At 36.6% G+C, this 16,818-nt stretch overlaps 1 protein-coding gene and 1 long non-coding RNA gene across 2 annotated transcripts; one reads left to right on the top strand and one right to left on the bottom strand.

Annotated features, from left to right (window-relative positions):
• Positions 1-2,553: 2,553 nt before the first annotated feature.
• LOC135790407 (uncharacterized) lies at positions 2,554-16,339 on the top strand. Its single transcript, XR_010547755.1, has 3 exons — positions 2,554-2,676; positions 15,473-15,516; positions 15,584-16,339. It is a non-coding gene; the product is annotated as an uncharacterized lncRNA (long non-coding RNA).
• LOC135791008 (cuticle protein-like) lies at positions 7,784-9,815 on the bottom strand. Its single transcript, XM_065301320.1, has 3 exons — positions 9,705-9,815; positions 9,472-9,570; positions 7,784-9,407 (listed from the first exon to the last, which is right to left on the bottom strand). The coding sequence occupies exons 1-3, from the start codon at positions 9,720-9,722 to the stop codon at positions 8,262-8,264; spliced, it is 1,263 nt and encodes a 420-aa protein (XP_065157392.1). The 5' UTR covers positions 9,723-9,815; the 3' UTR covers positions 7,784-8,261.
• Positions 16,340-16,818: the final 479 nt, after the last annotated feature.

Below are 16,818 nucleotides of genomic sequence, written 5' to 3'. Positions count from 1 at the left end.
CCCGAGTCGGCAAAATTATTTAAATGAAAGAAATTGAGCACGTGCTCAAAATATTAATTTCTCAGAAATTATACAATTATGTATTTTACTTGGAACTTTTACTCCAATAAGCAATATGTCAGCAAAAAGTAAATTTTTGAGTTTTTTGACATAAATTTAATTGTGACCCTTTTAGGTGTGTCGAAATTTGCCAGGTAGTAACTGACACTTGGGGTGTGACCATCAATATTTCAATATACTTTATACACAACCCTTGTTTGCGTAGGTTTTCGTGCAATATTGGAAACAAAGTTTTGCATCAAGGCGTGACATAAATATTATTTTGCAATTTCAAAAATTTTGCTCTAATTCATCAAAGTCTTAACCAATTTAGTGTTTTCTGGGAAGGATTTCCTTGTCAAGTGACAAGAAGTTTGGCAAATGCTGAAATTTGAAGTTGTTTTTAAGCATCGACCACCAATGGTTTTGATTTTCACACATCACATCGATGAATGCCACTTCACCGCGTCCCAAAACTTGGAATAATACAAAATTAAATGCTTCTAAACGACTTTATTAATACTCAGTCGCGGTTGCATGACGCTGCAAAACAGCGTCAAAAACTCTTCAGCGTTTCTTAATTGATCTCTCAATGTCCCTTTTGTCAATTGTTGGGAAATGATTAAAAAATGAAGGAATGAGAACTTAATCGACTTAACAAACTCATCCCGAGTTGACTTAAGTAGTTTATGAAGAAAACGGACGGTGTGTGAGGTCAAGAGTACTTCTCCACACCCTCTAAAATGTTAACCTTTGCTAAGTCAATTTTGCAACCCTATTCTTTACCAAAAAAATGCTTAAATAGCAAATTTCAAGGATTTATTGAACATTTATGCGCAGTTCAGCCTCCTACTAGGTGCGTATTATTTGTGCTCGAGACCCAGTTCCACACCCCTTTGTCCGAGCATGAAAAAAGGCAATCGGGAACGAGCCATCGCCAACGAGTCGACCATCTGTTGATAGCGCTCCATATGTAGAGCAGACGCCGTGCGCCGTCGGGATGCTGCCCCGCGTCAGAAGCACACCAAGGAGCACAAGGGCGGAAGAAAATCAACCTCTTGCTTGACGCCCGGTGGCGCACCCGTCGGAAAGCCCTCAAGTGTCGGCCATTTTTCCATGTACCTTTTTACACTTACCTACATACCGAATGACATACATCATCCCGAGTGTGATAAACGTAATTGAATTCATATTTATATTGAATTTCACTCTTTTTTGCAAATGCGTAATTTTCTAGTCGAAAGAACGCCTCATGTTGCCAAATAGCATGTGCAGCAAGGTCGCTAAAAAACGAACAACAATACGAAAACGCCCATACATGTCAAACCTATTACAAACAAATTACACAAGTAACATAAACGTGAAATAAATAAATAATTGTCAATTTGTGGGTGTTGCCTTGTAGAAATACAAAAAGAATTACCACTCGCTGCGAGTAGTATCCATTTCTTATTTGTGTTCGAAAATTAACAAGAAATAAATTACGGCAAAGGTCGTCGATTCTATATTTTGTCGTTTGTACGCGTTGATTTGTTTTAGATTTACACGCAATTGTGTGCTCGAGGTTATCGAAGTTAATGACAAAAGATTGTTCTATTACTCATCGACGAAAAATTTTCACCTTTGATTATTCGTCATAGGTTTCCTTTAACAGCGCAACAGTTGTATTAGAAATAAAACTAGAATTGCCAAAGACAACGTGGATTAATAATTGCTGGTTTAATTGCGGTGGGCAATTTGTATGCGACGTTCACAATATTGTGCAAGCAACTATGTTTGAGCATTGCACGAGAGCAAACCTTGCATTTAGCTAATTAATAATTATTCATAATTATCTGCGGGCGATTGCGCGCCTCGGAGAACGAAAGTGTTCCGCTCGAGTTAATCTGTCTCGCTGTTTGACACATTGCTTAATCTAAGGAAACATAACCTAGAATTTTCGCACATAACCTAATTTGATTCAATACTCGTAAAATCGTAGTTTTTAGTAGAAAATGAAATGTTTTTCATGTTTTTATTTTTTATCGGGATTATTTATTAAAGGGTTGACTTGAAAATCAACCCTGGACATATGTCGAACACGATGAGCACCCACTGATGAGCTTGATCACATATGTTGTAGCACGTTCTACCTGCTCCCCTTTCATAGTTTACATTCGCTTTATTTTTTATTTCTTTACATTCTTTGACTTTTCGTAACGGGTTTTAACATCCTCCATTCATCGGAATGAATAAAAATAACGCGAGGTTACAATCAATCGCGGAGAAAATCGATTGTTGTTTTCTAATCGTTTTCATCCTTTAATTCTATTATAATAATACGTTCAGCTTCCCATGGAGAAAATCAATCATTAATTTTATTGTAAATTTGTTCATTTGCGGGTGGCAAAATTATGCGTTTTGAGTTTGGATGAAGTCATTAAACTCGTATCACTGTGTGCAAAATGCTGGTTTTAAAATGCAATTTTTTTTCGTTGCTTCTAGCTGCTTACAAGTGCACATTGGCTGCGTTTTGCATCACAATGCGATAATGACACGCATTACATATGCGAATGCATAATCCAATTAGGACCAAGGTTCTCGTTTTCTTCTGGTTACACCATTACCAACTGGCTGACAGTGTACCAAAGTGTTGAGGTGAGTGAAAGATTACTTAAATTTTTGGGATGGGTGGGCAAACAAACTCAATCAGAATTAATACTATCTGGATTTACGATCAAAATTAGTTCAATACAAAAGGATACCGGTATATTTAGGTAAAAAAGCTGTGAAAATGTTTAGAAATTCTAGTGTCAGTGATAAAATCTTGATGTTTGAAAAAAGTCAAAATTGGATCACGTAGCTTCTGAATTTTTTAATCATTTGTGAAAGACGATTGAAAAGATGCTTCTTGGAAGTTTTATCAAATAATCAAGTAGATTTAGGTGAGTTTTGTGCATTTACCTTGTTAAACCTTCCCGATTTTGAAAGTGGTGATTTGGTCATTCATAAACTGCGAAAATAGGAGGTACAAATTGATCGAATTGGTTTCTTGGAAACATCGATGTCTACCTACCAATAAAATCGGCATTTAATAAAGCAGCGAAAATTATACGCTCAAAAATTGTGGTTAAATTATCAACTGCCACATTTTTTGCTTCTGTTTCGATGTTTTGTTTGTTTTCGGTGATTAATTGCTGTTAGAAACATTGAGTAACATTGGAAAACACTCGAACGCATTCAATTTGCTTTGTCATCGAATTTGGTTGCTTGTTTGCTATGAAATTCCACCAATTTTGGTCAAAATAGGACAAAAACTCGGAACGAAGCAAAAACCTCAATTTGTCCAACGACTAATAACAGTAATATCGTAATAACTCCTTGTTCTGTATGATTGCAAAACAATTGAATACGTACATATTGTTATATATTATGTGGATTTTTTTGTGCACTATTCCAAACAATTGTATGAGTGTTTTTATTCTACGTGAAGGTATGTTTCATCATCATCAAAGCGCAGCCGAGTGAAATTTTCATGTCACATCGATGCTTGATCAATTCGTCAGATTCGCTGCGGAGGGTCTTTTAGTTTCAACCAGCACCGACCCATATCGCGCGATCACACTAAATTCATCCCAAAATTGAAAAATCTGATACAGTAGTCCAAGACCGCAACACAGCGTACACATTTGCTTCCATCAACTGGTCATAAAGATGACAATCTACGATTTTTAAGCATAAGCATAGCCTAGGTCAGTGTTAAACACCCGAATTTCTTTCGTTTATAAGCTATAAAAGTAAATAAAGGGTTGAATGTCATTTTGTCTCATTGAGGATGAAAGTAACTGTGTGAACGTTGTAGACTTTTTTGTGATGCGATGAAATTCAGTATCAACTGTTTTGTGAGGCAATTTAGCGTAAAACCGCTTTGGGAATCAAGATCATGTTACTTTTTATGGCTTTACGTACTTACACTCGCGTTTGTGCGGAGAATAAAGCGCCTAATAACCGTGACACGTTAAAAATATTCAAACCGCAAGTGTTAACATTGCTTAAAAGTCTAATCGTTTCGACCACATTCGATTTTTTGACCTAAATTGATTGACACTTTTGCAATTTTTACTATTCTTTTAATATGGCAACACACATGGTTATTTAAACTAATTTAAAATGTGATTAGTCAACTAATAATATGGTTTATCATTGAGAAAGTCTAAAATTGTACATTTTAAGACCCAAAAACAAACAACATTAGTAAAATTAAAATTGTAGTGTTTCAAGAGTTTCAAGCCTTTTCATTCATAGTTTTTAATGCACTTCCACTACAATTACAGTTAAAGTTTGACGTCCTAGGACAACACAGTTAACGTAAGATTCTCCCAACCAGTTAATAGTTACATCATAGACTACACTTGTATTGTAAGTGCGCGCAGTAGTCGTAGGCCAGTCGGTAGAACTGGTTTCGTTTGGGTTTTTGATTGATTTAAAGCACCTATTCATTACGGTTATTATAACGGGCTACGGCACGGTATTCAATTAAATAAATATGAAGAGTGTCCTTCTGCCTGCACACGAGATGCACGCAGGTCTTGTTGGTACCAAAAATTTCGAGTGACACTAATGAATTTCTCAGCTCGCACGAACGGCCGGCGTGATTTTACTATCCGCAGGGGTGAGCAATTACCGGATGCCGGCGGTTTTTGAACTGAAATTAAAAAATAATTTTTATAAATGACCGTGGATAACGACGGAGCCTTAAAATATTTACGGACGCATTATTTTCATGCGTCAGAAACAAAAAGAAGACGACACACAATGGCACATTACGCGTGGAGAATTTATGCATGTTTAGCACTTATTTGGCCAGCTTTTGCCAATCCCAACTGCAACCGAATTATGTACAACAATTGTTTATTAACAGTTATTCGCTTGTGTTTATCCGTAATGAAAAAAGTGTGTGCGCGTGGTGAATAATTTGACGTCGTAATTAGACGTTTTACTCTTTTGTTTTTTGGTGCTGGTTCTTTTTTATGTGTGACTGCAGTGCGAATTGCACGCGTCTTTCGCCCCCGAGGTGACGCGAAACTTGTACGCGTGCATTTTTTGCGGCTGGAAGATGCCACGCGTATGCATTTTGCGCATTCCCGACTAAGCTCCTAGTACAATTTGCAGAAATTTAAATTGCCGAAACGTGTTCTCGATTGCTTTTGTTTTACTTTACAGCGGCCAAATTTACTTAGTGCAGTTGCCTTGGGTGCTATAAGGAAAAACGAATCCGAGAAATGTGAGAAATTTCGACTTGAAATTAAAGTCTTGCTGGAAATACAATGACATTAATACGTGTCATTTGTTCTACTAACAAGTACAAATGACTACGAACATTCTCCAAAGCAAACAAATGTCTAAAAAGCTCGGCGATTATTATTAGACTCATGCGAACACATGCGATTGTTTTATTTTATATTTTCGGTCATTTTATTATTACTAAATTTCCACGAGAATTGTTTGCGTGGTTGCAGTAATATTACAAAATGTTTTGCTTGTTTAATACGCGAATTCATAGAATTAGCCGCTTGATAGATTGGTAACACATTGAAAAACGGATGTTGATATATCGGAAAGCGTTGTTTTTGCTAACTTAAGCGACGACCTTTCGGTTTTCTGTGGAATTTCTTGCTTCTTACGACATTCGACGCATGCAATTTCTATTTAGTCATAATAATACACTCGTTGTTGAATTCACATCGTATGACTTGCCGACGTCTTACGTTTATAGTTTATATTTTACAATTTACGTAAATACCGAGTTTTATTCGACGCGCCGTAAAATTTACGTTACAATTAATTCCTTTGGAGAATGGAGGTTGAAAAATTTTAATATGATATCCTTCATAGCTGCCCAGTCAATCACTTGAACGATTATTGTGTGAACATTGCTCACATCGCAAATAAAAAATAAAAATCACAATTCCAAGTATTTAGTCATAAAAATGTTTAACAAAAAAATCAATCCAATTTATACTTAAATTTGCACCCGATTTAAAAATAGTTTGCCTTTTGTAATGTGATGCAAATGCAATCAATGCAAATTCATTCATTGCAACATCACACCTCGTAAACTTAACTTTCGTTTTCGCTCCGTTATGCTCAGCACTAAACGCAAGGCAGCGTATAATTTTTAATTTATGTTAATTAGCGCCGATATTAGGCCACGGAACGAATGAATGAATCGTTCACACTGCAACAACGTCAGTTTCGGCACCCCATTGTTCACCGCAAGCATCCCTCACATTAACCCGGCGATAACTCTGCGCCCCCGACGCGTTAATACGCCGCGGTGGTCGTCAACACCACAAATCGCACTGGTACCGCAATAATCGCACTCGGATGAAAGAAAAACGAATTTAAAACGTGCTGAAAGGGTGGGAATAATAGCGTGGAATAATAGATATAGCACATTAATGTGCATTAACAATTTTTCGCGCATCCCTTTTCTTGTTTCATTGACAAAAGACAAAAATTTAACGGCCCACACACGTCTATGATAAAACCTAACTATTACTAATGATATTTACCTTCTCAACTTTTACCCCTTACTAAAAACGTTCAAAATTAAGATTGCAATCAAGTTTTTATCATCTGTAAAAAACACGAACAATCTAGGAAGATTAATTGTTTTGTTTTAAAGTTTTAATGATTTTACAAACACAAATGTCTTAATTATTTTCCGCCATATGTAATTAATCATCAGCAACCCTTAAACAGTTTGTCTTTTTGGCGCACGAGCCGAAACTTTTGTTTTACGATTTTTTTAATCAAACTTTCTTACATAATTTTATATTGAATTAAAAATACCTGCTTCGTTTGTGTAGCAATCTGGATTCTAGAGCAAGGTTCTCATTGCTTTAGGGCATTCTCTCCGTTTGTTTTAACCCTTAAGGCTTGAACGTAGCCAATCTTGACCTTCACCAAAATTCCGTGTGGAATTTCGTCGGCGTTTCGAAACAATTTATGTATGTTGATTAAATTTTATGCTGCGGCGCGTTTTATATTATAATTTTTGGCATGTGGACGTGAATTATGTTGTGGTAATTAAGGGTGGAATTAAAGTAGCCACAGTCACAGTGGGTGGCAACACGCAGTTCCGCAAATTCTAACGGTGTTTATAGTAGAAAATAAAAACAAAAAAGTTGTAAGATGGAAACACGTCACAATTAACTCGGAGGTTCATTTGTGTTGATTGATGAGTTCTTCAAAGAGGAAACGCATTAAATAATGTAGTAGCTCATGAATGAAGTTGTAACTTTTCCAGTTTGATTGTTTTAATATTACGTAAATCATAAATCATTCAAACTAATGAAATGAAATTAATTTGCATTGATTTTTTGTATTGTATTGCAACAGTTGCTTTTCTTCCGACATGATGAACATGATTAACTCGTGAGAAAAATGTCTAGTGTCCACGAAATTCAAGACCAACCGCACTGCTAATAATAAACCCGTTAATAAAACATAAAGATTGCCATTTATGCGTGGCTTTCGAGCCGCCTCGGCGAGCCACTCTCGATTTAATGTTTATCGCCCGTCTTTAAAAAGCACTTTGCTCGGTTGTTTGTTCTTGCGATTCAACGCATCGTTTATGATAATTTTATAAGGCATGCGATGAAGTTGTTTGCTCTAGATGGACTAATACTGGACGATTATAGAGGGTTGCATCTCAAATCACAACCTAGAGAACTAGAAATTCAAATAAAAATGGAAAACGTTTTCGGGTTAAATTAACTTTATTTCGTAATATATATCTTTTTGTTTTATTACACATATACCTAGGCGTATATAAAAATATATTCGTTTATCGTCGATCGTCGTTTCATTTTCGGCCAAACAAAAATAAATATAGCTATAACATTGTACACACTTAATGGTTTCAGCCGTAGACAACTAAACTAACCAAATAGAACGGGTTTTAGGAATTAAGGGTAGAATAGTAATTATGTAGATGAAAAAATAGAAGATCTAAGAATGTTTAGATAATAACATGGATGGTGATATCCATGAGCTTTGATAGCCTTTGATTGCTTTGTCCGTTTGTGCTTAATTAAACCCTTTTTTGGATTTGACGCTGCGTTTGATGTCTTAATTTCACTTTATGTATTATACCGTAAGGGTTGTTGCAAACCCTTTTTAAGGTGTTTGGAATGTCAGTGGCGAAAAGGGTGTGAAGTGTGCAACTGATTAACAGTTTAGTAGTCGTGGCTATAGGAGTAGCCGGGGTTGGGGCCGTAATTATGCGGCGACGAGATGACTACTTCCGGTTTGTATCCCTGGTAGGCGTCATAGTCGACGTACTTCACTGGAGCTTCAGCGTACACGGCTTGAGTTGGCACTACTTTGGCTGGCGCCACTACGGTTTTGACAGTTGGAGCTGGAGCGGCGAAGTACTTTGCAAAAGGTGCAAAGAAGCGTGCGAAGGGATTTACAGCTTGAACTTTTCCAGCGACGGCAACTTTCGCAACTGGTGCGGGAGCTGGGGCAGGAGCAGCATAGATTTGAGGTTGGATATATTCCTGAGCATGGGCGTAAACTGGTTCGGGGTATTTGGCAACAATGGGTGCTGGTGCGGCAGCGTATTTTACGTACGCAGGTTCCGGAGCGTAGTTGGCGTAGTATTCTGGGGCTGGGGCAGCCTGGGCATATTTGACCACTGGTTGCACAACTTGCTTTACAATTTGAGGTTCAGCATAGTGGGCGATAGCAGGAGTGTATTCCTTGATAATTGGTGCTTGTTCGTAATGAGGTTCAGCGTGGATCTTGAACGGGGCTGGGTGTTGAAGCACTGGCACTGGAGCAGCGTACACTTTCTCGTGATGATCATGATGGTCATGATAGTGAGCTTCCGGGGCAGAAGAGTAGATGTGCGAGATTTCTTGTCCATAGCCGAAGTCATGAGGAGATCCCAAGTGATGGATTTGGGGGGCAATCACTTGTGGGACAGGGGCGATATGTTGCACTTGGGCGATTGGGGCATGATGCACCGGGATAGGGGCAGCTGCCACTTTAACGGCAGCAGCGATGGGAGCACCGTAGTTGTGGGAGACACCTCCATGGCCGTAACCGTTGTAAGCAAGACTGTTGGCAATGTGGGTTTCGGAAAGACTGTGTAATTGTCCATATTCGGGGGCAGCATGAATGGCAGTTCCAAGTTTCTTCACATCAGCATGGAAACCAGTGTCATCAGCGTAGTATTCTACAAGACGGGTTGTGCCATCGGGTTCTAGGAGACTGTAAGCTCCACGAACTACTCCGTTTTCTTTCACTTCCCATTGGGACTTGTGGTCACCAGTGTGGGGGTCGGACACTCCATATTCGAATTTGTAGTTTGTTGGTTTCTAAACAAGAAAGGGTTAAACGTTCTTTGTTTGGGAATAATTTAGATTAGATTTTGATTCTTACATAGTTATCATATGATGATGCATATCCTCCAAAGTGAGCATAGGGGTTTGAATCGTAGAGGTACTCGGCGTTGACCAGAGTTACCAACAAACAAGCAGACTGTAAAATAAAATTATCACAATTACACTATCCACACAACAATTTATTATTGGTTGTTTAGTATCCTATGTTATGTAATTCACGTTTGGAGCACATGTTGTAAGTGTTGTTAGTATATTCCAAATTTTACGAACCCAGAATTTAATCCACATTTTGATAAATTTTTCGAAGAGGATACAAACGACGCGAATCCCAACCGCGAAGTGATTTGCCCGTGCTGAAGTCGCGGGTTCTTATATAGAGTTTCCTCAAATCCGTGCAATAGCAACGCATAACTATGTTATAACACGGATTCGTGTATTCGCCGCATAGGTTCTTGTCTCTTCACGCCCGTGTTGAGGCCTTCACGACTCCAATGACCACATAGCTTATTCCGGTCCATACGCTACGATCAAACCGATTGAGCCAGACAAAGACCCGCGCAGTTCCAAATGCTGTAGGTGCAAAAGAGATAGTTTTTTGCTTTTGCTATTATGACTAGGTTATAAGTAATAGCCAAAGCGCAAATAGGTAATTCTCGTGCATATGACCAAAGACTTGTGTGTGCGTTGCGTTTCGTATACGCGAAATTGTGCAACGCGTGCCCACCACGCCGGCCAGCCGGTAGCCACCGGTGGCACTGGTGATACACTTTCATTTCGTCAACGAAATAACTCACGCTGCAATCCACACGAGGTGAGCACCGAGCACACCGCCGGGTTTTTAGTTATTTTGCACTAGATTCTTCGACTGTAGTTAATCGAACACGAGAACTCGAAAAATCCATGCGTTTACAAATGAAGTGATTTATTTATTACATGGAATTGTTTGCCCATGAAATAAATTAATTTGACATTCTTAGCATGACTAACTTGCTACAGGTGTTTTAGAGTAGTCAGGTTCCTAGAACAATTAATATTTGATTCGAACATGAATGAACAGCAAGCTATCATTAAGCAATGCTAGAATACCGAACAAATTTTATTGTTAATTAATTAGAGCGCGCAAGAGTGCAAGAGATTGAAACTGCAACCTTCGAACTAGAAAAGAACGGCGACCACCGGACAATCGCTACATTCGAACCAATTTATTAATATATTTTGTTGCACATGTTTCAATATACTCTATTATAGAAAATAACAAGAAAATTACAAGAATGAAACGTAATAAAATCTGTTTGCTTTGAAATATTTTACTGTGTAACAATTTGTCATTGATCGTTTACTAAACTAAAATGCGTTAAATTACAAATATTATTCAGTAAATTATTAAAAACTGCGCAATGTACCTGCTGTGTTGAGTGGGTAGTAATAATATGATTTTACATACACTTCTTTTCAAAAATTTTAACTTGCCAAAAGTTGATTTTAATTTTAAAATTAATGCAATTTTTTTAATAATTCGTCGATTGGCCGGTGTGTGCCAATCGTTTGCAAAATCGGCGCAGACCTAAATCAACGCCAGGTTTGCGTACGTATTAATTAAGGTAACGAAACTTCTGTTTATGTCCACATGCTACCCAATTTAAATGCAAAATTCTATCATGTCAAACCGAATCTGAAAAATTATCACATTAATACTGATTGAAAATGCATTAATCATACGATAATTAATTATTGTAGTTGGAGATAACACTTTCGTTTTCTACGTTACGCTTGGCCGAACAAATACAATTTTTAAACACACTGTGTATGCAAAACAAACTGAATATTAATATTATTAGTTTATGGCAGATTATATAAGAGAATGCAAATGTGTACCAACTGGTTCATTTACTTAATATCACCGACCTAACATTAAAATCAAATACTCGAATGGCGCCTAGGCTTAACAGACTTAATCACGCTGATATGTTTTTCTTCAGCTACATACTCGTATTAATGTTTATAAGTAGAAATCGAGAGTTGCATGTCGTTTCATGCTCAGTAACTTCTAATCGTTGGCGGCGTCCTACTACACCGACACGGATTGTAATATATTGACATTCACCTACATCTTACAAATTCGTGCATTGTCTGACTCTACTACGATCTCTAATATATTACGAGTATTTTAACTTAGTGTTTTATGCAAGAAAGGCTTGACATTGACTTTCATCGGTAAATCTTAGTTTAAATGCAGGAAAGGTGGACGCAAATCTCAATTTCATACACATTTTATACACGCGTAAAAATGGTTATTTAATCGCAGGTGTTTAATTAATTCAACAAGATACATGATGATTTATGATAGATTAAATGTGCACATCATTGACATCATCAAATGGAAATTTAAATTTTGTAATAATATACTTATAAATTGATTTTGATATGTTGTGTTGCTTTACATATTACGCGTTGATAATTATGAAAGTAGAAGACATTCGGAATGCCAGTTAATGTGTTGTAATGTTTTGTAATTTTTTATCGTTTTAACGGTCAATTTGCACAATGTGCTCTAGATTTTTTTCACTTTTGGTGTTAATGTCAAAGTTTAGAAGATTAGCACGCAGCATTCAATTAATTAACGACAATGTTTATGTAATCATTTAAACTCACCTAGAAATTTATATCTCATATTAAATATCATTTTATTATTTTTTGCTTTAACGAAAATATAGTACAACAACCTTTGAAGTAAATAAATTTTAGCAAATCTGTTAGTTTTTTGCACTTACATGCTGGTATGAAAAGTTGATATGCTCCGCTTTGCTTTGATTAATATTGCCAAATATTATGATCTATATCGATGAAACAATTTATGGTTGTTACATAAGCTCACATGACAAATTACCTGCATTTAAACCCGCTTGATTTTACGACTTTAATTTAAGATGGAATGATTTACTGTTTTATACGTAAAATATTAATCTGAAAAATTAATATTCCTGGGAATTCTTGGGTAGCACAATAATAAAATTTGATTTAAGATAATAAACTTATTTATTACTAAGATAAAACTTATTTCTAAGAGTACAAAAACTAATTCACAGCATACATAATACTTTTTCATTGTTGTATTGATGTCTTATCATCAATGAATCCCTATTAATAATAATACTGGCACGGTAATCATGTTGATAATGTACAAACTCCGTAACGACTTAAAACTAATCAACAACGTAATCCGTCAAACAATTATGATACATTTCTCAAGCGTTACTCTAACTATACTTACTTATTTACTTAGGACGATTGACTTAGTTCTGCTTCCTTACGTTTCTCTCAGCGCAATTACAACTAGTAGTACATTCATTAGTACAGTCCGTCTCACGATGTCGGCACTTTGGCAATAAATTACAAACGATTACAATTACAATTACGCATCGTTAGGTTGATCCAATAAGTCGTACAGCGCCGAGATGTAGGTTTGTGCCATTTGCAGCGTTTCGTACTTGGAGAGTTGACGGTCCTGCCCCAGTTGCGGGAGGTACGTGCGGAGGCGGTCGAACGCCTGGTTGAGGTTCTGCATGCGGCGGCGTTCACGTGCGTTGGCGGCAAGCCGACGCTTGCGCATCACAACGGGGGTGGTTCTTGTTTTGCGGCCGATGAGCGACGGTGGCGCATGCGTTTCGTCGGCGTCGAGGCGTTCGTAACTTTCATAGCTGCTGGTGGTTGAGCAGGACTCCCACGAGTTTGGTGATAGCGATAGACTACCGTCGTGATGGTGACCATGGTGATAGGACGTTGGTGCATCCAGTAGGAACATGCAGTCGTAGTCAATTGATTCCATTATGTTGTTGATTGATTAGCCGGTGATAAAATTGCAAATGTGTGTCGATACGGCACTACCGAAATTATTCACGAGCAAAAGTATGAAGACGAGCGGATGACTGTTGCGTGTGGATGCTCGATGAGCGAATGTCAGGGCAGCAATACCTGTTGTTCTTATAAGGCGCATCATGCACCCTTGCACGTTATCCCTACCACTGTGGGTTGCTCTTTTTTCTGTTCTTTTTTACTCTTCTGCTTCGGTTCCGTGTTCCCTTACAAATTTACACAATGCTTACCTGTACGACGAGCGCGTGCCACTTGATATGGAGGGAGGTAAAATTTTTCTTAAAAAATTCAACTCAAAAGAATGCAAAAAAAATTACGACTCATTTGCTTACTGATTTAAAATATTCATAATAATTTTTGATTCGTCTTCTTTAATTGTTTAGTTATTTATAAACAGTTAATTATAACACATATTTTTTTACGGTATTTCATATTTTATGGAAAAATACTCTTACAAATTACGTAATGATTCAACACAAATATCTAACGCATAGAATTTGGGGTGTCTTTAATTCTATTCATTAAATATAAGCCCAACACGTGTCCAACACGAAGACCGTTATATAGGTCGGCATATTCGTGTCACTAGTAGAATCTAACAGCATTACAGTGGCGTTGCTGCGGTCAACATGCTCCCACACTAAATTAAAAGCCTAAAAACCGAAGAAGACGATTATAACACGGGACGCATTGCGCCGCATATAATTCTCGTTCTTTTGTCAATTGTGTCTGGCACACGCGCGATCTCCGTCACCGCACTTGTCAAAGAATGTAGTAAGTACTTACGTTGTGGGTACTTCGCCGTAAAAGCCAATATAAGTACTGCGTTATGCTTCGATTGTTCCATATTTTCCTAGAGGCGTTTTCTTTGGTTTTTCATCTAAGTACCAAAGATGACTGCACGCGACCGCATGCCTCGAGTTACTCCTGGGCGACTGCATTGAATTGTCGAATATGTTAAATTATATTGATTTCGTGTCAAACAGTCACCTAAATATCATCCACAATTCTTAAGACCTTGCTCTTGACTTCTACCTTCCCTTAAAATAACGTATTTTTTGTATAGTTTGATGATTAACGGTACTGTGTACTGTACAGTTGTGAATGATTCTGTTTCTTTTATTTAAACGATATCTTGTTGCATCATTGCATGAATTGAGTTATAAGAGGAAATATCTATCAAAGTGGAACGTTAGAACGTTGTTTGCTTCCCCTTTGAAAGTCATTATCGGATATTTTTCAAATTCTAAATTTTTATAAGCATGTATTAGTCAGGTCGAGGTTTCTACGTCGCGCCAGTATTTTTTTAAACCACAATTCGAACGTCATCAGGGTTCGGGTCTTCTTCTCACTGATCTTCATATAATGCAAGCATAAAAAAATGTTCACATACATTGCTGCCCACTTTTTTACTGTATGTTTGGGTGGAAATCAAATGATATGTTGCTGTCGTTTGCCAAACAAGATCACATCACACCTCGAGTTTACACCACCGTAATTTCTTTCTACTTAAGCCCTGTTACCGAAACTGGGCACCGTTTATGCTTAAGCGTTAATGGACCCGAAGGAAAGTGTGATGCTTTGTAATTTGATTTGTTGCGCCTGGAATCAGTGCCGGTCGCCGACATTACCGTTAGTTTGGTAAATAAAAAAAGGATAAGAGGCGACAAAGTTGCGTAATCTAAAAATTCTTTATTTTTTGTTAACAATGTTTTGTATATTTATATATTTGTATACATAGGAGATTCTCTTGAGTTTTATAAATGATGTTAGTTAGTTTGTTAATTAATCAAGGTATTTGTATAGTCAGGTTTGCTTGCTGAAAATTAGTTACTCAAAAACACGTTGGTTTAAAAACGTCGCATTTGCTATAATGTTTTCTTTGATAAAATAATTTATTATAATATAATTCATTAATTACTCAATTAATAGTTGACATGCGTTATTTTTTTAAATTCCAATGGCTGATTTAGGCACCACATGTAAGTAAATAATCAATCTGTCCTTTAACACTTTAATGCAAAGTAAATCCAGTATAGTGTTCTTTAAAAAATGGGTGCCTGGAATTAATATTATATTATTTTATATAATATTAAATTTAATATTTCCAATATTTACATTTTTATGTTTTGAGGCACTAACTATTGCATATTTTATGTGTATAGCATCTACACTCAACGACGTAGAGTAGCCGTATTTGTATCAGATTGTAAGTATTGAATTTCTGTATTAATTTTTCTTTGTGTTTTGCTGCACTGATTTTAATACGTTTTAAGGGTTTAGAAAATAGAAGCAACCTCGTGTGGGAACCCTGTTTGTATCCGGTTGTATATATTAGAATTATTTGTTTTATTTTAAATAATTTCTGGAAAATCTCCAAAATGCCATTCTTATGATACGGTAATTGATAGAATCCAAATAATTAATTGTTTCAACCACGAAAAGGTTTCAACTTTAAATATGGGTAGCGCAATGAAATTTCCTGTTATGTTGCATTAGTTTGTGCAGCCAAAACTAGATAGCGCTAGTAAACCATGCGCTTGCTAAATAATTGGTGTGTGTCGCCGATACTTGTTGGCGCTAGCATTGAATGCAGTCTTGCGATCAATATATTCTTGGCTCAATCGTTGCTGTACAATGTTGATGTCGCATTTAATTTATTTATCTTTTTATTTTCTATTGCAAGCAGCATTTAACGTTTAATTGGATTTTAAAATTTACTTTATTTAAAAACGGAAAGGCTTACTAATAATTCTTGGGGTAATTTTTTTATATTGTTATAAAAGAAGAGTTGTTATTCAAGATACACCTCAGAAATCAAACAGGAACAGCCCCAAAGTTGTCTTCAAACTTTGGCACTTTTATTACATACTCTGTTAGTTAAATCGGCATAATTAGTAAATTGTTTATTGCAAAACAAAACAACCTTTAATTTAACAGGTTTAGGTATGCTTGCTACTTTGTATAATTTGTTTGAATGTATTTTTAATTTAATTTAGTATTAGTATAGACTTCTAGTGGTGACCTGCTGATACGTTGTTGTTGAGAATTTGGAAATCTGTAATTTGTTATTCAAGTTTTATTAGTTTGACACCCTACAACTAGATGGCGTAGTTGTTTTTGCGCTAGTTGTTTTCTTTAGTTAACACTGCTCTCCTTTCCGCTCCTGTCGTTCACCAGCTCAGTACGTTTTTTGCTAATTGTTGTTTTTGTTTCAATACCCACCGTTGATTAGCATTACGAATTCGATACATTGTTTCGTTTTCGTTTGATGTACGAATTAAAAAGATTAAGAATGTCGCGTGCCGTCGGCTGCGTTCTTGATCCTCTGGCGGCCTTTTTCGGGCTGGTCGCCAATTGTGATTTAAGATAAAATTCGGCTTTGTGCTTTATTGACTTTTCTTTGATAATACATTTTTCTCTAAAATTGTAAATAGGGTCTAAACAGTTAATGTTATAAAAAATTATTAATTATCTATCAGGTTTCCGATTTAAAATTTAATCGTAATTA

This window comes from Atheta coriaria, unplaced genomic scaffold (genome assembly GCF_025399875.1).
Source record: "Atheta coriaria isolate IRGN ID8LTWV9N9 unplaced genomic scaffold, Caltech_Dcor_3.1 hic_scaffold_4_pilon, whole genome shotgun sequence".
NCBI lineage: Eukaryota > Metazoa > Arthropoda > Insecta > Coleoptera > Staphylinidae > Dalotia > Dalotia coriaria.
Note: the sequence above shows the minus strand (reverse complement) of the source record. Positions and strands in the feature narration are given on the sequence as shown.